Genomic DNA, 23,476 nt, shown 5'->3' on the forward strand with positions numbered 1-23,476 from the left:
TATTAATAGTCACTTCGTCACACTAGTGAGTTGTTTCGTCACATATTTTCAACGCAAATTATACCGGAAGTTTATTTTTACGTGACCTTTTGAAGTTCATTCCCATGGTTACCGAAGTAGAAACAACATGGCTTCTTCAAAACTGTCTATTTTCTATTTCTAACTTTCAGAGGTAACATTTAACACACAGAGCTTCGCGACAGATATAACAAAGAATCATGTCTCACAGGTATTTGCATTTAATCAATCAAATGTCATAATTTGTACTAAATGATGAAACAGGCCTCTGCAATTGAAAGTTTTTTGGGTTTTTTTTTTTTACTATTATTATTTACTCACTCAGTCAGTCAGTCATATACTAAATAGTTTAAGTTAGATAATAGATCTAGATCTGGTCTGTCATAGTGTCAGTGTGTTTTTATTATTAATAATATTAATATTACAGGTAATTAATATTTTAATAAATTTTATATAGATCTTGGTTAGCTACAGTAACCAAGCAAATTGAAGATCGTGGAGATCTGATTGATAAATTTGATATGACTACGAGTAGTCCTTTAGGCCTAATTTCAATTTGCAAACACGTTTTGTCTTGTGTGACTGTGAGTGTGACAAAAACAGAGGCCTACCGGTATTATAGTTTTTCACCGGTACGGTTGCACATCCCAGTGTAGTGGCAGAACTTTGTACTTACCCGGTACTCATTTACTGACACTATGTGACTATGTACAACTGTATTTCAATTTATTATCTGCTAGTGTGGGTTAGCCTAGCTAGTTCAGATCGATGTTCGTGAATGTACCAATAATTTTAATATCAGAGCTAAACTAGGGTTGGTTGTTGGCCCAGTATTCATGTCGTAACGGTGGTTAAACTAAAAACTTACCTTCTGATTTTTTATATCTGTATTACAGTTATTATAATAAACAATGGGGAGAAGCGCAGGCTGCATTGGTGGATATTTTACAACAGGAACTTCCACCCGAACCTGCCAAACCAGAAAGAGTAAGTTATTTTTAAGGCTGTGCCTGATTGTCATAATTGCATTTTTCAGACAATGTCAATATCTTAATTTTTCACAACTTAATCCACACTGAATGATTTAACAAGTAGGGGTTTCAGGTCACGTGACTTTAGCGTGAAATCGGACAGCCAGCGGCTGAAATATAGCCCACTTCAATCTACGATTCTGAATTACTATTTTATGTAAATGCATTACTAGCAATTGTATTGTAATAGTTTAATATCAATCTCAATATCTGCAAAGATTCAGGCTAAAAAATTATCGAAATGTAAGCGAAATTACCGTTTGTTTACATGAGACGCTCGCGGGAAAATACCGCTCTGATGTCACGCGGCCTGAGATTTTCCATTGCTACGACTCACTTCATTGGTGAATCCGCATCTTAGTTACCGGGGGATTTTGATATAGAACCAATCAAACGATAGATAACATTTTTGTGGTTATTATGGTTGATACCACGTGATCGGACAAGTAGACCTGTAGAAAATGGGATTTATCTGTTTTGATGACTGAAAATTGCCAAATTTCGACTAGATATAAAAAAACTTTCTTGAGGTATCATCCAGATTATAAATATTTGACATATCGAGGGTATAGAACATAATTGTGATAAGTCAATATATCAGGCATTGTGACTTATCACAATTATGTTCTAAACCCTCGATATTATCATTCAAATTATTACGATTTTAATAAATTTTAGCTGACAATAACGTGTGGATTTCAGTTTTAAAATTGGTACTAGCGATTCTGAAGGGAAAATACCGCTTATGACATAACTCAAATATGACTGAAAAACACTTATTTTGGTGCCATGCCACGCATTGACTGGTATAGAGCATTTTGATTACATTATTGACGTCGATATCGGATTTTCAAATTCCATAACTTTGGATCTAATTAGAATATTTTGATGAAATAAAAAAAAATGGGTAGCATTTTATGTAAGCTTATATTTTCACAAAATATTTTTAAAAATTTGTTTTCTGTCATTTGAAACTTTGACCTGAAACCCCTATAACAAGAGAAGAAAATCAAAGTATGAAAGGTATAATCCTCCCGATCCCCAGCTAAGATTCTTTCCTATTTTTATAAGGACCATCACAAGATTTTAGGTAAACTAATTCATGTAGATAGTGCTGGCTTGTTTACTTCATCCAAACAAAACGGTCTCCAAATATTGTCATAAAACACCCAGTATAGCAGCCTTAGATTTTTACCTTAATTAAAGGTCCCTAATCATGTTTTGAACGATATAACAATAACTTATAAATCTACATGTCTTCCAAGTTGAACTTTCGACCGTTTAGTAATCTACGGTAGGCTGACCGGCAATTACACGCCTGTTTATATTGTTGGATGATATTGGAACACAGACATCATCTTTTTCACATGTTCGCGAAATCTGATTGATGAGTCTGTTTTTAATCCAACTGAATCCCAGCTTGGAGATTATCCAACAATAACATTGATTTTTTAATTTTGTTTTTTTAATAAAGACTGAGTACATAATATTCGCGTGGGTTAAGCCATGAGGAATTGGATATTTTCCAACAAAATGCAAATCATGTACTGTCTCCTACTGCTACTTTGGTTTACATCTTGACCATTTATATATCTGCAGAGGAAGCTGAAATTGTTATGAATTTTCAATTCATCATATATCTCTGTTAATACTGAAACTTGATTGATTAGAAATTACAGTGAAAACAAACGATTCAATGTAAATCAGTTTATATACATTCATAATACATTATTATATGTGTTGCTACCCATTTGTGTCCATTTCTAAGTACCAAAGAATAAAGATTTAACTCATAATATTTTTCCTCGCTCATTTCAATGAAAGAAAGTGAATATTTTTCTCATGGAAATATTAATAGCCCTTATTTTTATTCTAAATGTACCAGTATTGTATTTTAAATATATATATTTGGAACCCCACCATAAACATTTTTTTATACGCCCACATTTTGACGAAACTTGAAATATAAGTTTATCTCCCAAAGATCTTGGTTCCTTTCGATATTGGCATGTATCGGATAGTAACTTCATGGATTATGGCCCCTGATTGTACGAAAAATCTTGTTTTTGGCTTGTGGTCCCCTCCAGAGGTCACAATTTTTATCCTATTTAAAAAAAACCTTTTAAATATATATCACCGTTACACCATTATGACGGCTGAGTTCAAATTTCGTGAAAATCGGACCGAAACTGTCGGACAAAATGGCCGCTCCCTGTACGCAAATAGTGTTAAAGTATGTAATATCAAGGTATTGGACCATCTGGAGGTTACAATTTTTATCCTATTTGGATGAAACTTAAAACATGTTTTTATATCCCAAAGATCTTGGTTCTTTTCGATATTAGTGCATAATGGACTGGATTATGGCTCCTGATTTTGGCATGTTGACCCTCTACAGGTCTCAATTTTTATCCGATTTTAGAAATTATTTAAGTATATCATTGTAACACCCTGAAGATGATTGTTTTCAAATTTCATAAAAATCAGACTGTGTAAAAGTATGTAATACCAAGGTTGTGGACCTGCTAGAGGTCACAATTTTTGTCCGATTTTGATGAAACTTAAAATATATGTTTATATTTATATCTCAAAGATCTCAGTTCCTTTGGATATTCGCGCATATCAGACCATAACTTCCTGGATTATGGCCCCAGATTGTACGAAAAATCTTGTGGATCCTCTAGAGAACACAATTTTTATCAGATTTTGAAAATCGTTTAAATATATCACCATAATGAAGGTTGAGTTTGAATTTCAGGAAAATCAAAACGAAACTACCTGACAAAATGACTATAACTTCTTGGATTATGGCCCTGATTGTACGAAAAATCACGTTTTGTTTTTTTTAGCTTGTTCTCTATCCCATCTCACAAAATGTGGGTGTATCTTGACTGGCAACAGCTGGTTTGAAAATTTAAAGATATTTCTATTCTTTTGTTTATTCAGTTAATATTTTGTGTTCCTTTTTTAGGATCGTTTAGCTGCTTTTCAACTTTTGGCAACTATGTACATAAAATATATACAGATATTTCGTAAAATGGAACAATCATATGATCAAGTTGTACATCCCCAGAAGAGACGAGTTTTACGTTATGTATTAGATGGGTTGATGGGAAGAATCTTAGAATTAAAACATGAAATGGTGAACCTAGAATATTCTGAATATCATTATTTTGATGATGTTTTATCAGATTTAAAACTAACACCTGTAAGTATCAGAAACTGTAACCTTTCATCACGTACACCATTTCAATTTCAACCCCTTAGAGTTACACATAATTGCCCTTTATGCTTTATCTTATAAGCTTTCAAAACCTTTAATGTTAGAATTGATTCTGTTAGTACTTAGTACTATATATGTAGATTATTCCGAGTTGTGTACCTTAATAGCCAGAAATTTATGAAGAGATTTTGAAAATAATACTAATGTCTGCAATCTTCAACTGAATATGGTGGCCGCTGTTAATTTCTGCTTGTTAGTTATTAAATGACATTATTTTAACTTAAACATACATTATGCAAGATCTAAATCTGCCTATTGCAGGTCTTTCTTTAGGCCTGAAATGTTTTCTAAATTATTAATTAGACATTAATTAACTTGTCCAAGCCATAATCAACTCACGATGGCATCAGATTTCTCCAATATTAAATAGATTAGAACAGTTCAGCCATATTTTGATTTAAGCTAAAAATGGAGGAGCAAAACTTGTCCAAGCCATAATCAACTCACGATGGCATCAGATTTCTCCAATATTAAATAGATTACAACGGTTCAGCCATATTTTGATTTAAGCTAAAAATGGAGGAGTAATTGAAATTGTTGCACACGTCTTGTCAAACCTTCAAAGGCTAATATCTTCGCTCGCAATTGAGTAATTTGGGTGAAATTTTCAAATTAATAATTTTACATTATCTATTTTCGAAGTATTATAGCAAGAATGACTAGCTCTTTATCTAAATCTTACATTATGTATCTTTAAGTTTGAAGAGAATTTTATCTATTTCTTGAAACTGAATTTGAAAAATCCTATTCAAGATAAGATAAGCTTATCTTCTATATTAAGGCCTTCCTGAATTTCATTATCGCCTGGTGAGATTCTTGCATATTGATTGAAAATTAAATGTCTAAATATTTATTTTTCAGAATGATGTAGAAATACCCATTCCTAAATATTTCATTAATGAACGAACAAAGTCTTTGAAAGAAAGAGAAAAGTTGTTAGGTCAAATCCTGGCTAAAATAGGACCTCAGGATCAGGATAAGGTTAGTGACTTCATGTCGACTGGTAACGATCTATGGCTGTGTTGGTAGTTTCGAAATAATATTAGTTCGTGCTATAAAACGTATGCTTAAAATGAGAACTGTACAAACATGGCCTTCCTTTGATCAAATCTTTCCTTTGTAGTAGATCTTGGTGATGTAACACTGTTGCATTTTTTATGTTTTGAAATTATATATTTAAGGAAACTGAGGAACTAAGAATGCCATTAGAGGAAGCTATGAGACTTATTCAGGTACACGAGCGAGCTCGTCAAGGAAGATTAAGAGCTAAATTTATGAGAGAAATTCGTCAGCAAGAAGAAAGAGAAAGAAATGCCTCTAAACAAGGACAATCAACATTAGACCCAGAAGTTGCTGTACTTCGTATTCAAAAGGTAAAAAGAATAATTTATTAAACCAAAATCACCACACTTTTATAAAATCATATTTTAAAAATAAATAGAACAAATATATGGTCTAATTACTACACAAATAGAGCAGTGGTGCATTCACAACTTGTATCCCCAGTTTGAAAATTGATGAAAGCACAGACAAATTATAAGGAATTATCGAGTCAAGTTCCGGCCTTTCTAGGAACACTTCTATCAATTGTATAGTTTAATCCAGGAATGTAATTTGAGGGATGCAAATGGTTTGGCCATTTAATGATTTAATTTAAATATGTAGAGGGGAGGCTAAGCCTCGAATATATCAGTACTATGGTTACGATAATGGGACACATCTTGTCAAAACTATAAATACTGATTATTTGTCTCATAATAATGTTATTTGAATGAAATTTTCAATATATTGATTGCATGATCTATTTTTGAACTATTAAAAGGCTAACTCTTTATCTAAATCTTACATAATGAACCCTTAAAAGATGTTTACAAAAATGGCCATATATTAGTCTCAAAATGACCTTTTGGTAAGATGTTGACATATTTGATTAATTTTATCCATTTTATTTTCTACAGATCTGGAAAGGATTTGCGCAAAGGAGAAGAACAAAAAGAGAAAGAGATGAAGAAATGATGTTCATTGGAATGGTATGAATTTAGAATATCATTTTCCTCCCCGCTGATGATTATTTTCCTCACAGTGTAGCTTGCTTATCATACGAAGCAACCCAAATTTTAAACAGTTTGAATCACAATTATGCAAATCTTTCATGTTAGTTTTTTAAAATTTATTTTAGTTTGCAATAAAACCAGTTTTGATATAAGCTTATTTAAAGAGATAACAACAATCTGATTAAAATACACATCTATATTTCATTTCATTTTTTATACTTTCGACAGCCTACACTACATGGAGATCTCACAGGTTGTATGAGGGATCATATGAGAGGCTTTTGACCCTATGATGTCAGACATTGATTAATCAGTGTTGATGTTTCTGTTGGTTTACTCACTATCAGATCCTAGTGTTGTGAAGACAAGTAAAATGTAATTTTGAACTATGAAAAACGAAAGGAAATAGGATCTGTGTTATAACCAGATTGAGATTAACATTCATATTTAATTGTGTAATAAAATTACTACGGTTAATTTTCTAAAATTCTATGCAATATAACATGTAATTTTTTACAGTAAAGAATGCTATTTCTTAATTTTTAAATATGATTTTTGATCAGGCTCCACCTCCTTTGCCAGCATCTACTAAGAATTTGCCGCAATCCCTAGCTTTCAAGACAGAAGAACAGAGGCGGAAAGTACAAGATCAACATGAACAAGAATTTCAACAATCATTAGTTACAATCAAAGATAAAATTCGAGATACAGAGGGACAGGATATGAAAGAAACTATGATGGACCAAATCAGACAGTGGTTCATTGAATGTCGGTGAGTTGTATTCTCAGAATCAGATTTTAAATATTAATAATAAGATATATTTGAATCTTGCTCTTCAGTACATCAACAAATCACATTTTAAACTTCATATAACTCTGTACTGTTCTCACAGTATGAAAAGCTTCTATGAAAATGACCAAACAAGGAGGATAATTCTGTCTAAAACAGACACTATTAAAATCATGCTGTTATTTATTATTGGTGCCCAAGTTTGTATTTGTATGAGAATTATAAATTTGCAGTGTAAGATCACACATAATTCTGATTTATACAGCTGATAGCTTAGAGTGTGTATATACATGATAAAAGACAATCACTTGTTTTATAGAGATGCAACTGGTAAATTTCCTGATTATCCAGATGAAGATGATGGAGGTTCGGCTGCTATTTTCCGTCAAAAAGATCCAGCTGAACTGGAACGAGAAATGAAGGAAAAGGTATGGATAAATTTTAGAACATCTTTTTTGTTTGAGTAAAGCTGAATCTTCACAGACTTTGAATCCATTTGTATTTATTGCTTTTGTAAAAAAAAAAACCATTGCGTCTTTTTTATTGGTTAGGATGATGATAAAGGTAAAGGAAAGAAAGACAAGAAGAAAGATAAAAAGGACAAAAAGAAAGATAAAAAAGGAAAAAAAGGGAAAAAAGGAAAGGGTGATGATGAGGTATGTTCTCATTTACTATAATAATTCCAACACAACATTTAGATATACATGTATCAAACTTATTTTATATTCCAGTTCTTACACTTGGAAACCCGACCAAAAGTTGATGTTTTGTCTTTGTGATTGTTCAGTTTACCAAGAAAACTTCTATATGCTACAAATAAAAGAAGTTATACATTAAAAATATTTTTTCATGGTTGGCATAACTTGATTTTTTTTTGTCAATAATTTAGATGGGTTTTCGGTTTGTTTGTTTTTTTTAGGAAGAAGAAGAGGGATGGAAGATGGCAGCATCTAATTTTGTTGGAGCTGTAAATGAAGGATCAGATTCATATAAAGGTATAATGATCAGCTGTTTTCATACAAACTTCATTATTATTTTAATCATAGAATCAAGATGTTTTATAATTAAATTTGAATTTGATCACACAATATTGGTACTTGATTTCCATGTGTGAGACAATGTAGGGGGTGGGGTCATATTAAAGTTGAGGTTTAAATTGTGGTTATGTAATCACATTTATATTTTGTATGATTTACCTATAAAAGTTTTATCTTATTACATTTGATCTTATTTTTTTATTAAGCTGTGTGGCAAACCAGAGATGAGTCTGAAAACTTTTCTCAAAAACATGATTCTGAGTTGATAAAAGAAGACAAACGCAAAGAAGTAGAAGAAGAAATAAGAACGCAAGTTGATGAATTAATGAGAACTGAACTTAAAAACCTGAAATCGGTGAGACTTTGAATTCCAGAGAGATTTCCTGGTAATAAGATAGAAATGATAATTAAATGAAACTTGTATCAAGAAATAATTACAATGCTAATACTAATATAATTGTCATTATTCTTTAGGGGTTAAATCTGTTTAGGAATTGACAGCATGTTGAGTACGTTTTCTATCTTTATGTAGCCACAGTCCTCTATGTTTGTCATTGGTAGGGTATATTTCTCCCAGAAGACCATGTATTAGATAGAGTTAAATTGTAGCACATGCTAAACTTTTTTTTTTCTTAGAAATAATATTATTTCAGTATTTAAATTAATAAGTTTGATTACTAAGGTGATAATGAAGTAATAATTGTTTTCTAGGCAGTAGATAGAGACAAGGGAAAGAAGAAAGGAAAAAAATCTGGTAAAAAGAAAAAGAAAAAGAAGAAGAGTGGCAAAAAGGGAAAGAAGAAGAAGGAAAAAGATTTAACACCAGATAGGTAATTAAAGCATATTGCCAGATATTACAGTTGTGTATGATGCATTGTGTTTGCCATGGAGACAAAACTGGCATAATGATGGGTCACGATATGAGATGTTCTTAATACTGTCAGTAAAACTAAACATTGAGTAGCCTATAGGAATAAACATTTCACTAAGTATTAATGGGTATTCACATGCTTAGGTTTCAACACTGATCTCTGAGCTGATAAAATGTCCTAATCTGTGGAAAACACGCCTTAAAAAAAAACTGATGGGTTCACAAACTTTTCAGTCAGCCATTTTTGATTGAAGTGTGCATGGATATGCGATTGGAATCCTTTGTTTTTCCCAACGTAAGCCTTTCATGCAGTTTTATATCTTTGAATATTTGGATTAATACATTACAAATAATATCAGATAAAAAGTAGACACACCATCTGTAATCTTCTGCAAAGGAATGTGAAAAATATTTTCGAAACCTTTATTTCTGCTAATCAAATGTAGGGCAAACCAGAGGTGGGAACTCGAGTCCAACTTCAGTTGCACCATTGACCCGACATGCAACTCAACTTGAAATATTTATTGCAACTCGACTCGGACTAGGCAGTCGTGATGACTCGGACTAGGCAGTCGTGATGACTAGGTAGTCGTGATGACTCGCAACTTGAAAGAGCTTAGGACTCAAGTCACGAGAAGGGGGCAGAACTCTAACTTATCTTATTGGCTATGAATTGCTAACTCATTTCATGACTTGTTCCCACCTCTGGACCAAACTTGATTTGCTAACCTTGTTTCTTCAGCCGTGTGCATGACTAATAAATTCTAAATCTTTGGAGTGACAATTTATACACACTCGTTAGTTCTCATTTACATCATGATCATTTCTGGTAAATTATTTTATAAAACCTAACAGTAAACAAGATAAATATTAAATAAATTTATGGCATGCAGCTGCATTCCCATTTCACACAGAAAATACAAGTACTGGTGGTGGTAGTAATAAAGTAGGCCTACACCATGTCATGTAGAATCATTAATTTCAAACAATTTCAATGAGTAAGTAGACGACATAGAAAAATAAAATTTATAATTTCTCTGCAATATATACTATTCAAAAAAAGTAGGGGATATTTGATTTTTAAGTGTTATTAAAGTCACCTAATGAAACTGACAAAGAAACAAATGACAAAATGAAATGAAGTTCACATTCATCGATTTATTCCAAATGATCGTTAGACTAAGTAAGGCACAGACTGACCATTATAAGGGTAAAATGATACCCGGGGTCAAACAGCAAAGATACCACAGCATCACAACCAAGTCAGTAACGGGTAAATCCTCCTCTGTTTGCCAAACAAGCATTGATCCGACGTGGCATACTCCTAATGAGACGTCTAAGGTCATTTTGGTCCAGATTGTCCCATTCCTGTTGCAACGCAGCAGCAAGTTCTTGGACATTGGCAGGACGTTGTTGACGTTGACGTAACCTCTGTCCAAGCATGTCCCAGACATGCTCGATGGGGGAGAGGTCGGTACTCAGTGCTGGCCAAGGTAATGTGGTGATGTTCTGTTGTTGGAGGTAACCTGTAACGATCCTGGCCCTGTGACATCTTGCGTTGTCATCCTGGAAGATGAAACGGCAGCCATGACGTCGTGCGAACGGCACAACATGGACTGCCAAGATGTTGTCCCGGTAGTACTGGCCTGTAACACGCCCTGCAACAACATGTAAAGCCGTTCTTCCAGCAACAGTGATGCCTCCCCACACCATAACAGAACCACCCCCAAATCGATCATGTCTGATGACGTTAACGTCTTGGAAGCGCTCGTTTCGACGACGCCACACCCTCCTACGTCTGTCCAAAAAATCAACAGTGAACCTTGACTCATCTGAAAACATCACATTGCTCCAGCGTCGATTATCCCAGTGTTGACGATCCCTACACCAACGACGTCTTGCCTGAATGTGATGATCTCTCAAACAAGGGATCACGCGAGGACGTCGGGCGCGAAGGTGACCCCTATGCAGTCGATTCCGAATCGTCTGGCCACTCACTCTCACACCAGTGTCTGTTTGAAGACGAGCGCTGATCTGATTTGCTGTGATGACACGATTTCTCAAGGCCAAGGTACGGATAAATCGATCCTGGGCTTGAGTTGTCGCCTTTGGTCGACCTGAGCGTGGTCTGTCCTGTACAGATTGTGTATCACGGTATCTGGACCATAGCCTGCTTATGACAGACTGAGAAACATTCATCGTCCGCGCCACAACCGCCTGTGTTGTGCCGATCTGTAGCATGCCAAGGGCACGTAACCTTTCATTTTGGGTAAGCCGACGCATATCAAAATTTGTTTTCTGGTCACTAAAACAATTAAACTGATGTTTCCACCCTGGAATTCAATGCCACAATGACTGTAACATTCAAAGTCAGAGTCGTGCAAATCTTGGGTTGGACCCCCATGATGATACCAAGCATCACCTGCATTCCATGCGGTAGCTATTGGTGCGTTTGGGCGTCACATGTAACTGGAAATGTTTCTTCTGTTAGGTTCTATAGTGACTTTTTTCGTAGTCATTTGCATATTTTAGTATTATGCCCCCAAAATCAAATATCCCCTACTTTTTTTGAATAGTATATATCGCGATATGCAATGCCAAAATGATACCATACATATTGATGTATCGTCCCACCACTACTCAATTTTGATATATCTTCAATTCACCAACTTGAGCAGTAACTTATTCAGTTAAATTAATATTTATATTTCTCGGGAAGGAAGTTTGTGTTTTATAGTCTTCTTTAGCTCTAAATTAAAGCCATTATTTTATATTTGGATGTGTCTTTCACCATGTTCTGTATTTAATCCACTACCTGTAAACTGTATATAGATAATTTATATTATGACAAGTACAGGTTTTCTAAGAATATATTATTGATTAAAATTGTCTATGTAATAATGTTAACTAGGTGTACCGGTAGATTATGTTTCAGTTTCACTAAGGACAAATCAAATAACTAATATTATATGGATGAAGTTAATTCAATTTAAAGATACATTATGGGAGATTTTAATAGAGAGTTAGCCATTCTTGCTATAACAGTTCTAAAAATAGATGATGAAAGAAGAATATATTGAAAATTTCAGTCAAATTACTTTATTCTGAACAAAGTTATCACCATTGTAATTTTTGACTAGAAATAGGAGTCAACTCTCTCTTCACCGTCTCCGAGAATGGCCGATCGTTTGATTGACAGGCGTTAACTCCACCTACATAATCTTGATTATCAAGTAACGTTTTCAATGGCTGTGGTACTGTTAGCCTATTCAGTTTGAGGCTGGGTTGCAATTCAATTCGTATCACATTTATTTTTACTACAAATTAAAAATAAGACTTTTAATATATAGATAAGGTTGAAAGGAATGGACCAAATCAATGAGGCATAATTATAGCCGACGTCTTGTTAGCCTACGTGTACTGTAACCGGTAGGCCTACGTAACTCCCGAAGCAGACAAATAGGAAACAGTGATCCAATGGGACTGCAATTCAACTGGGGTGATGTTAGCTGCGATGTTTATCAATTTCCATAATTTTTCTGTAACGCAAGTGACAAAAGAGCGTATAATACCGACATCCAAACTCTCATTTTAACCACAACTAAACATAATATCAAGGCCGTATATATCTATCGAACTTTCAATCAAATTGACTGACATGTGGACTCGCTCAACAGCGGCCTTGCTTCGTACACTCTATCATTTAGCCTCAATCTAAAATTTCCGGGAGTATGACGTCAACGTAACGGTTAATCTCCGCTTACGACGCCATTTAAAAGTTTAATCAATCAATGAAATCCTGTTTAAATCCAAGCCGAATCCAAGCCAACCGTGGGTCTACAGAGTTGATTTTGTGCTTGTTGTGTAAATAAAGATCTAATATAATTTCTATGACATCTGAAGCCTAAATAAAGACTTGCAATAATCAGATTTAGCTCTTGCATAATGTATGTTTAATACATTTTTTTTTTCTCACATCCATGCGATATATAATTAGTTTACATCATCTGAAATCACATTTTTCACAGTACTAATCATAAATATATAGGTTTACAGTAAAATATTGTTGACATTAAGCTAAAACAGTTTACAGAAACCCAATAACTATATGAGACATGACTTGTCCAGGTTTATGGTAATAACTAACCATCTAAACAGTATGCATCATTAACATACAATTTCTACATATTTATAGAATTGATTTTCCTCTTTAATGTGCTAAAATCTATCTTCCCATTCATATAATGTATAATCCATTATTCACAATTGACTTTATATTGTATATTGTTTGAACGGCATTTATTAATTAACAAATAAAGATAACTATGGAATAACAATTACTTAGCTTTTATTACAGCAACATTTCAACTAGGATTCTATACTCTTCATATCTACCCACACTGGGATTCGAATCTGGCCTTGAAAATTCATGCATGTTCTTTCGTGATGTTTGCTTGAAAAGAAACCCAAGACATTGTAGTAATTACCTGATGAAGAATAGAGAATCCTAATTGAAAAATCACTGTAATTGTTAATCCATATAGTTATTTTTATTTATTTAACTTTATACCACCAGTCAGTTAACATGCTCTGTACATGTGGAGTGTTTACTCTCCAAAATTTGAAAATATATGTATTAAAATAATTGACACTATCAATATTAAATTGTTAATGGGTGCATCCACTGTCTTTTGAATGATACCTGTCTCTGCTTGTTCAAATAATTAAATACACATGAAATATGTTCTTTAAATGGCATTTAGTAACTGGATAGAGTAACAACAAAACACATACTTATGGAAAACAGCTACTGGTGTATTTAAGGCGACGTTTCGTAGAGTATTCTCTCAACGTTATCAAGCTCCTTAAATACACCAGTAGCTGTTTTCCATAAGTGTGTTTTGTTGTTACACATGAAATAGTCATGTAAATGTAATATTTTTTCCAAGAAGCTTTTGTCTATTGATAAAATCTAGGATTTTTATTATACATACTTTTGTGAAATCTGTTTATTTCTATATTTCTAGAACCATAGAAGATTTATATGAAGAATTAGTAACCCAGGGTATAATAGTTCGTTCACCAGTTACTACTTTACAAGATTATACTGGAGAATATAGTTATTTAGGTACCACATTAAGACAAGCTAATATAGAACCTATGCCCTCACTTAGTGATGTCAGAAGACTTGTCACAGAATTTGGCATTCTACACTTAGGTAAAATATTTCTTATTAACTTTACTATTTTCACAGGATAATTTACTGTGACCTACAAACATTTTCACGTTCCGCAGGCCAAAATCTTATTTACACTCTACAGTCTAGAGATTTGTTAATTAAAATAAAAAAAATATAAATTTTCTCCCACCTAAAATTTATATTTTCTGAAATGAAAGGCAAATATTAAAATCGATCAACTTTAGCATAAATTATGGTCTTCTAAAGCTCTTATAGCTTTATACAACCCTTTTTGTTGTCTTGGAATCATCTTTCAACTACTCAAGGCTAATTCGTCATTTTAGTTGATCGTATCAAACTTAAGTTTTCTTGTGCATTATATAAAATGGTTTTAAGAGATCAGACGCTGCACACTTTGATTATTGTCCATGACATTAAATGTTTATTTTCAAGGTTCATCTGCTGTACATGAGAAAGCTCCTTTAACTAAATCTATTGTATTAGCTGGACCTAGAGGTACTGGTAAAAAGATGTTAGTACATTCTATCTGTACAGAAACTGGTGCCAATCTCTTTGATTTAAGTGCTACAAATATAGCTGGTAAATATCCTGGTAAAGATGGTCTTAAGATGTTGATGCACCTTGTATTTAAGGTAAGACTTATTGGTATACTGTTAAGTCAATACACAAATTAAAGATACATTATGGGAGATTCGATAACGAGTTGGCAGTTCTCACTATAATAATTAAAAACTAGATAACGTAAAGGCAATTTGCTGAAAATTTCATTTGAATTGATCCACTATGAACCGAGAACTAAGCGAATGCAATTTCTGCCTAGCCTCGGTCATCATTACTATAGTCAGTACGATAAACAGCATAGTCTCGATTATCCATTTAATCGTTTAATCGAGAAGGAAAGTTATGCAGTAAATCGGCTCACAATTCACTTAAGATCGCAGGCTAGCGATGCCATCTAGAGTTAATTATGGTCTGGATAAGTTAATTAATGTCTAATTATTAATATAGATAACATTTCAGGCCTAAAGAAAGACCTGTAATAGACAGATTCAGCTCTTGCATAATATATGTTTAATTTTAAACAATAATGGGTAAATCATAGTTAATGAAACTCCACTTGTTTTATTTGGTATATTTTAATAAATTTAATGAATCTTGTTATTAATGCAGAATTTTTACTGCAGCTATATATTATATGATATTATATAGTAGACTTCCATTGGCAAGCACACTGTGTTTGCCAACCAATCAGCTTTTAAAACAAAAATATCTGCTAATGAATACAGGGGGTTACCCATATTTGGAAGATGGGTATGGGTCATGTATTGTATAAAATTTAAATCAACTGTAGTGCAAGCAAATAAGTCTCTATCTAGTCACCTCCCAAATCTTCCTATTCCATGAACATTATATAATAATTTTTTTGTTTCATTTCTATGCAAAACAAGAATATCTCTACATGTTTATCTAACCTATGGAATAACAAATCACCATTACCCGAAACATATTGAGTTGTGGACAATAAAAATTCTTTTCTCATAATTCACATCTTCTTGAATAGATTGTAACATAATTTACTGTCTGGATTTACAGTGGTATTGAATATGGTTAATCCATGTTAAATGAAGATGTCTGAACTATTGGCTTTATTTTCAGTCATATGTCCCATGTGCCTCACTAGTTTACTGTGAATTGCCTGGAATTGATTATTGTTGTTGTAGTTGGGAAGGTATTAATTAATGTGGGATTAAACCGTCTGTTCTTATCTATATCAATATATAGAACCTGAGACAACAAGTACAGAATCCATCATTCTTATTACTAATAGTACAAATCCTTGACCAGGTTCTTCTGTCTGTCCAAGTTGTTACTGATTACAAAGTCCTTGACCATATTCTCTCCTGGCAGGAAAGTTGGATGTTAATTATTTTCCAGTCTTAAATTGCATTTTTCTCCCAACAATTGCCAGGTTGGGTCTGAGTAATAATTATTTTGTAATCTGAAAAGTAGAGTGTCTTGAAGGATAGGTTGATTTAGTAGTTAGTGATTTATGCTCTATTTAATTTATTTCTTTTACAATTTCTAGGTGGGTCGAGCTCTTCAACCATCAGTGATTTTTGTGGGTGATTGTGAAAGAATGTTTAAAAAGAAAGTACCAAAAACTGATCCAGTAAGATATTATTGTCTAGAAATTTAATGTAATAAACAGAGAAGGATTTTTGAAAGTGCAGGGCTGTAAGCAAGACTCCTCCTTATGGCCCCATAAAAATATTTTATATTTTTATTTTTGAAATATGATTTTATGTATTCAAGTTGATGGAAATTTTGTACACTTTAAAGAAGTTGTGAATGTGTCTAATAATGTATGGTATGGATAAGCCTGTTTCTTTCACCATCTTATCTTACAAAAAGAAAATGTTAAAATTCATCTACGAGCTGAATAACTTTTAAAAAGAACAAATGAATATATAAGAAATACAATAGGGTTAATTAGTATTTCCTGTGTTGTAGACAGATCCTAAAAGATTAAAGAAAGAATTACCTAAAGCTCTAAAGAATATTAAAGGAGAAGATCGTCTGCTATTGGTCGGTACATCCAGATGTCCATTTGATGCTGAAATGAAACCGTTTGTTGGTTGTTATCAGAGAATTATTCTAATACCCAGACCAGATTATGCCTCTAGACATTGTAAGTATAAGATTCTATATGATGAGAAAGTCTTATTGATTGTATATTTTACAATTGACGTCACTGAAATTTGAACTTTATATTAGTTGATCAATTTGGAAACTGTGTTTAGTTCTGTATTAAATCATGTGAATGTACAACATTAGTTAATTATAACTCGATATATTGACATGTAGACTAGTAGGCAGAATATTTACTCTCTAAACTTTAGAGTCTAAAATATACCACATACTATAACATTTTGTTTTTATATTTTAGAATTCCACATTATCTTTATAAATACAATTCAGTGAACATACAGAAGTTTTATCATTGTTTAACACAATATCATTAAATCAACAACTTAACTTATTGAGTTCTTTCCCAATGAATTGTTGGGTTTCATCCTTAGTTTTTTGTAGTATTGCTCTTGAAAAATTATTTCCGTGTCTGTAAGCTTATTTAACGAGACTGAAGATTAAACTTTCTGAAAGTCAAATGAATACTTGTTAAAACAGAGTGTAATTTAATGGATAATGTTACATTGCTGTGTTATACCATCTCTCTGATTTCTGCAGCAAAAGATTCTATTGACAATTCCCTGTTATTGATTCTGTGTTCTTCTGTCAGATTTTTTGTTCATGTTGTTGTGTGTATTGTTGTCCACCTGAATTTACAACATTTATATTTAATTTGGTAAAAGGTCAAAACGTATTGTTATCAGGATTTTTAACTATTAATTTATGGTATGGTACCTTTTCCTTTATAGTACTATGGCGCCATTTGATCACTAAATTTGGTGGAACTCTTTCTAACCTGATTGACATCAGCTCTTTATCAAAAGTTACCGATGGTTATACTCCTGGTCACATGGTTACAGCTATTCAACAAGTGTTGACAGAACGTCGAATACAGCAGCTATCTAAGAAACCTCTTCAATCAGTTGAATTTATAGCACCACTTGCTAGAATAGATCCAATTTATAAAGAAGAAGAAGAATCATTTAAGGTAATATTTACGTCTGGTCAAATTTCTCTGCTTCCATTCAATATTATTTCTACCCTCTAACGGTTAAACATTTATTTTTATGTTTTCAATTTGAGATCATGCTGTGATACAGAAATAAGATGAAAGGTACCTTTGGCAGGGTTTATGATTATTCAATGTACTGTAAAATATATATTTCACATCTGATAAACCCACAGAACAGGAATTAAAAGAACTTAAATTGATGGTATTACAAGTGCTTATATGAGCCTATTGGTTCCATATCTCCAACATCCAAAAACAAATTTTTGTGATTTTTTAAATTAAAATTTGTCTTTTTTAAATTAACAGGGATTGTTGATTATTTTTCATTGAGGTAGAACATAATCAGAATTCATAATTGTAAACTGCAGATTTATCTTTTTGATTGTGTTTATTATAGCTAGGCTAAACAAATTTACTGCTGGTGGGCCTAATCACTAATAAAATGTAACTTATTGAATAAAAAAAACTTTTCCATGCAGGTTTATTGAAATATCACTTTGTGTTATTTCTATTCAATTGATAAGTAAAGTTATAAAATAAAATGTTACAGGGTTGGTACAGTAAAACACCACTAGGTAAAAAACGAGCCAAGGCAGCACAAGCTGATGAGGATGATGGTGGTGGTGGTAAAGGTGGCAAAGGAAAGAAAGGAAAAAAAGGAAAGAAGGGCAAAAAAGGAAAAAAGAAGAAATAATATTTGGTTGATCAATAAAAGTTATTTGAAATTTTACATAATATCAGTAATAAAATAGAAACGGTTTACTTTACACTTTGGATACATTACACACAGCTGTGTTCACACATGGGATACATTACACATAGCTATGTTCACATATTGGATAAATTACATATAGCTGTGTTCACATTCACACATTGGATACATTACACAGTCATGTTCATACATAGGATACATTACATAATTACTATCTAATAAATAAAATGTGAGTATAATACAATATATGATTTAAATATTTGTTGAGTATTATTTATGTAGCTGTGATATTTTTTTATTTTGTATATAGATAATATATTTTATTATAATAAGAGTGTATATTTATATTAGATTTAAATAAATCACATTCCATAACAGTACCATAGTTTTTCTATTGTATCATGATAACAGTGAGAATTCAGTTCTAAAAATACTTTGTACTAGAAGAAATGATATTTGTACATACATCTCTAAGATTCTATTCTCTCTGTGTGTTGGACTTGGAGAAGTTATAACTAAAGGCACTGCGGGCTAAGGGGCAGGGGGCAATATCAAATATAGCAAATTTTACCAAATGCAATATAATCATTATTTACTCAAAATAATCATTGACTCACTGTAATACATGTAGAATTTGTGTATGAATTGTTATTTCTATAAATTATAACATGAAGGCAAATTCTCAAGTGATAGGCAGTGGTGACAAAAACTGGTGTTTTCACTGTATGATTTGAAAAAAGAATCAAAAGTATAGTCAATTTCTTTTAAGTAATTTTATAAAATCCTTAATCAATCCAAATAATTTGTCTATAATATATTGTATAACTGGTAAATTATTCAGCATGACTTGCATTATATTAAGTAACCATAAAATGATGAGATACTTGAAGGTCATTGTTTGGTTTGTCACTTGTTAACTTGTAAGGCTATTGTCTTTTAATCTAACTGATTAAATTGATTAACTGCAAATTGACACTTTTGATTACAATATACATCTTTTTAAAAATACACTTTTTAGGTTACGTGTCTAAAAAAGGGTCCTACATAAAAAGTATTAAAAGAAAAAGGTTAATGCCTTCTTATTATAATTTGTTAAATCTGATTTGTGTCAGACACACTTAATTTACTTCTTTGATGATATACAATTTGAGGCTTGTCATATTGGAAATAGTTATAGAAAGAGTGAGAGAGAAATGGGGATAACATCAACTCGATAAAACTAGGCCATTTCAAACCTAACATAAGGTTCAATTTTATTTCAATGATTTGTTTGCACTTATGGGTCTTTAGTAGTGGGAGCGAACCGGAGGACCTGGAGAAAACCCACGAGGTTGGACAGGTGACCCTACTCCTTGTCATGTACAACCAGGAAATCGAAACCACGCCAGTTGACTCAATGACAGACCTTATGATATCACGCGCACGTGCTAACCATTCAGCCATCCAACATCCCAGGAAATATTTATATGTACCATAAAATGTAATTAAAAAGTAATTGAACATTACATGATTTTTGGTATGTATTAATTACATTTCCATTATTCATTGTCCCCCGCCTTTCGAAGAAAGCAGGGGACTATTAAAATGGGTTCGTCCGTCTGTCCGTCTGTCTGTCTGTCCGTCACACTTTTTGGGACACAATAACTCTCTTCCTAATTGAGCTAGAATGTTCAAACTTGGTGTATGTGTTTATTAGGTCAATGCCTTGATGGAGTTCGAAGATGAGCATTTTCCGCTTAGGGTAAGCAGAGATAAGCAATTTGATTGGTTGATGCTTTGGGACACGATAACTCTCTTCCTAATTGGGCTAGAATGTTCAAACTTGGTGTATGTGTTGATTAGGTCAATGCCTTGATGGAGTTCGAAGATGAGCATTTTCCGCTTAGGGTAAGCAGAGATAAGCAATTTGATTGGTTGATGCTTTGGGACACGATAACTTTTAATTGAGCTAGAATGTTCAAACTTGGTGTATGTGTTTATTAGGTCAATGCCTTGATGGAGTTCGAAGATGAGCATTTTCCGCTTAGGGTAAGCAGAGATAAGCAATTTGATTGGTTGATACTTTGGGGCACGATAACTCTCTTCCTAATTGAGCTAGAATGTTCAAACTTGGTGTATGTGTTGATTAGGTCAATGCCTTGATGGAGTTCGAAGATGAGCATTTTCCGCTTAGGGTAAGCAGAGATAAGCAATTTGATTGGTTGATGCTTTGGGACACGATAACTTTAGTTCTAATTAAGTGAGATTGATGAAACTTGGTGTATAGATTTATTATATGAATACCTTAACTAAGTTCGATAATGAACATTTTTTGCTGAGGGTAAGCAGAGTGATAAGCAATTTGATTGGTAGAAACTTTGGAACACAATAACTTTCCTTCTAATTGAGGTAGAATGTTCAAACTTGGCATAGGTGTCTATTAGGTGAATGTTTAAACTTGATGTATATGTAGATGTTCATTAGGTGAATGTCTTGACTGAGTTCAATAATTAACATTTCGAGCTGAAGCTAAGCAGAGCTAATCGATTTCATTTGTCAATGGTTTGGGACAAGATAATCTTGATTCTATCTGATAGAGAGTGATGAAACTTAGTGAAAAAAATAAATGTGCGATTAATTAATATGTGTCATCTATTTATTTTGCAATTTCGGCGGGGGACATCAGCCTCACTGTTGGCTTGTTACTTTTGAAATCTTCCATTACATGGCCATTACCTAAAAATGTAATGAATACATTCCATTGCCATTACCCCAGCCCTGCTAGTGATGTTATTTACTTTTCTCTTTATTTTTCCTTTTTCACTAAAGACAGGAATAAATACAGTATTTGTATGTTTCATCAAAATAAAGTCAGGAATAAATAAAGTATGTTTCAATCAAAATAAAATCAGAAATAAATACAGTACTTGTATGTTTCAATCAAAATAAAGTTGGGGAATAATTACATATGTTTCAATCAAAATAAAGTCCGGGGAATAAATACAGTATTTGTATGTTTCAATCAAAATAAAGTTGACGAATAAATACAATCTTAAATTATATGGTGCAACATGAGGAATTAAACATCAATGGTAACTTGGCATAAAGATTTTAAAAAAATATGGAAAAAGGGAGGGGTGTGATCAGTTTCTGGCAATTTGGATGAATTTTCCATTATTTTTTTGCATCTATTTTACATTGTGCAAAACGTTTTCTTGATTTTCTAGTGAAGTGATAAGTAAAGATAAAACCTTTTATAACTAAATCTATACATACCTCAACAACAGCTAAGATCACTTCACTAGAAAATCAAGACTTTTTTCAAACATTTCTATTCAAGATATAAGAAATATTGATTCACAGGAAAAACACAAATTTAATTTTTACATTTATTCTTTAATTAATGTGCCTAGGCTTGTTTTAATTAGCTTCAAAACAACAGTCTTCATCATTACTAAGTTATTCATTATTTATATAAACTCATTATAACTTACTACTTTATTATTTATATAAAAACAAATCTTAGCAAGTAGGTTTGAATACAAGAAAAATTGAAAACCAGACATAGCATGGAATAAATGAATATGAAATAAGATTTCTATTTTAATTGGACAAAACATGTCCCAACATGCCAGGATAAGGGTTGAAGATAGAGTTTGTGAGATACATGTGTCTGAACCAGGGGGTTTCGCGTTCGCTCCAAGGGGGGAATCCCACATCACCCACTCGCAGATATTGGATAGTTGACTCTCTTTGATGAGTTTAATACAGTCATAAAACTAGGCGTACGAGCTGCCCCCCCCCCCCAACTTACGGACAATCTGACTTTTCGGGCAGACGGATAAAGTGAGAGAAAAAAAACAATTATTCTATCTAGTTGGCAAAAATAAAGTGCCCGAAATCTAATAAAACACTAATTTTACTTTTCTTTTAATTGAATACTACGAATTTGTACTGAACTGACATGGATTAAAACATTTTGTCTGGAGCCACTTTACTTTGTGCGACATTTTTTGGGCATCGATTATTATTTGTGAATGCAGCTGCAACAGTCTGAATAGATGGTTGGAATTCAGGTCGGCATAGAGTGAGATTTCGGTTACAAAATCATTGGACAACTTTGGGGTTGCTTATAACTCACGGGCTAGAATAGCAGAAAAACGCATTTTCGGACGTTAAAGTTTCTCCAGGAGGCGAGGCCCCATGTACCCTGCCACGACTGATTGGTTGTTTGGGATTCAGGTCAGCGACCTAAGGTAGGCTATATTGGACCACATAGACGTGTACCCTGCCACGACTGATTGGTTGTTTGGGATTCAGGTCAGCGACCTAAGGTAGCTATATTGGACCACATAGACGTTGCTGTATTCACGGGCAGGTAAATTTTCCCCGGACGGTTCCATCTCCGTGGACTGTAAACGGGCTCTGCCCCCGCCCCCTTAACTGTCATCCAGCTCATATGCCTATGGATACAGTTCAACATGAAACTGACAGGTGGTCAACATTCACCGTGTGATTATTTCTCATAAGTATAAATGCGTAAATCGTTTGAAGACATTTCAAATTCGCACGTGCACTTAAATCGGAAAAGCGCATCCAAACATTTATGAAGTATTATGGCATTCTACACGAAAACAAAAGACAATTGAAATCCAAGCATTACAATATTTCAGTGGCCATGCATGCAGCGCCAACCACCTAAAAAGATGAAATATACAGATCTCAACCGAAAGATTGAGCCTTTTGTTTTTGGTCACTCAAGCCTTTAAGGCCGATCAATCTTTGTCCACCAAAATCTGGC

General features: G+C 33.1%; 1 protein-coding gene across 1 annotated transcript; it reads left to right on the forward strand.

Moving 5' to 3' along the window:
• Positions 1 to 116: 116 nt before the first annotated feature.
• Positions 117 to 22,663, forward strand: LOC126828517 (dynein regulatory complex protein 11). Its single transcript, XM_050558315.2, has 18 exons — positions 117 to 229; positions 915 to 1,005; positions 4,021 to 4,257; positions 5,194 to 5,313; positions 5,514 to 5,705; positions 6,291 to 6,362; positions 6,950 to 7,158; positions 7,496 to 7,604; positions 7,728 to 7,832; positions 8,096 to 8,171; positions 8,420 to 8,568; positions 8,925 to 9,043; positions 14,112 to 14,302; positions 14,717 to 14,916; positions 16,371 to 16,454; positions 16,796 to 16,973; positions 17,722 to 17,960; positions 18,535 to 22,663. The coding sequence occupies exons 1-18, from the start codon at positions 219 to 221 to the stop codon at positions 18,676 to 18,678; spliced, it is 2,526 nt and encodes an 841-aa protein (XP_050414272.1). The 5' UTR covers positions 117 to 218; the 3' UTR covers positions 18,679 to 22,663.
• Positions 22,664 to 23,476: the final 813 nt, after the last annotated feature.

This window comes from Patella vulgata, chromosome 7 (assembly GCF_932274485.2).
Source record: "Patella vulgata chromosome 7, xgPatVulg1.2, whole genome shotgun sequence".
NCBI classification, from domain to species: Eukaryota; Metazoa; Mollusca; class Gastropoda; family Patellidae; genus Patella; species Patella vulgata.

Coding starts and splice junctions, on each gene's coding strand:
- LOC126828517 (XM_050558315.2), top strand. Junction 6,363..6,949: donor AAATGATGTTCATTGGAATG/GTATGAATTTAG, acceptor ATTTTTGATCAG/GCTCCACCTCCTTTGCCAGC. Junction 17,961..18,534: donor AAGAAGAAGAATCATTTAAG/GTAATATTTACG, acceptor AAAATGTTACAG/GGTTGGTACAGTAAAACACC.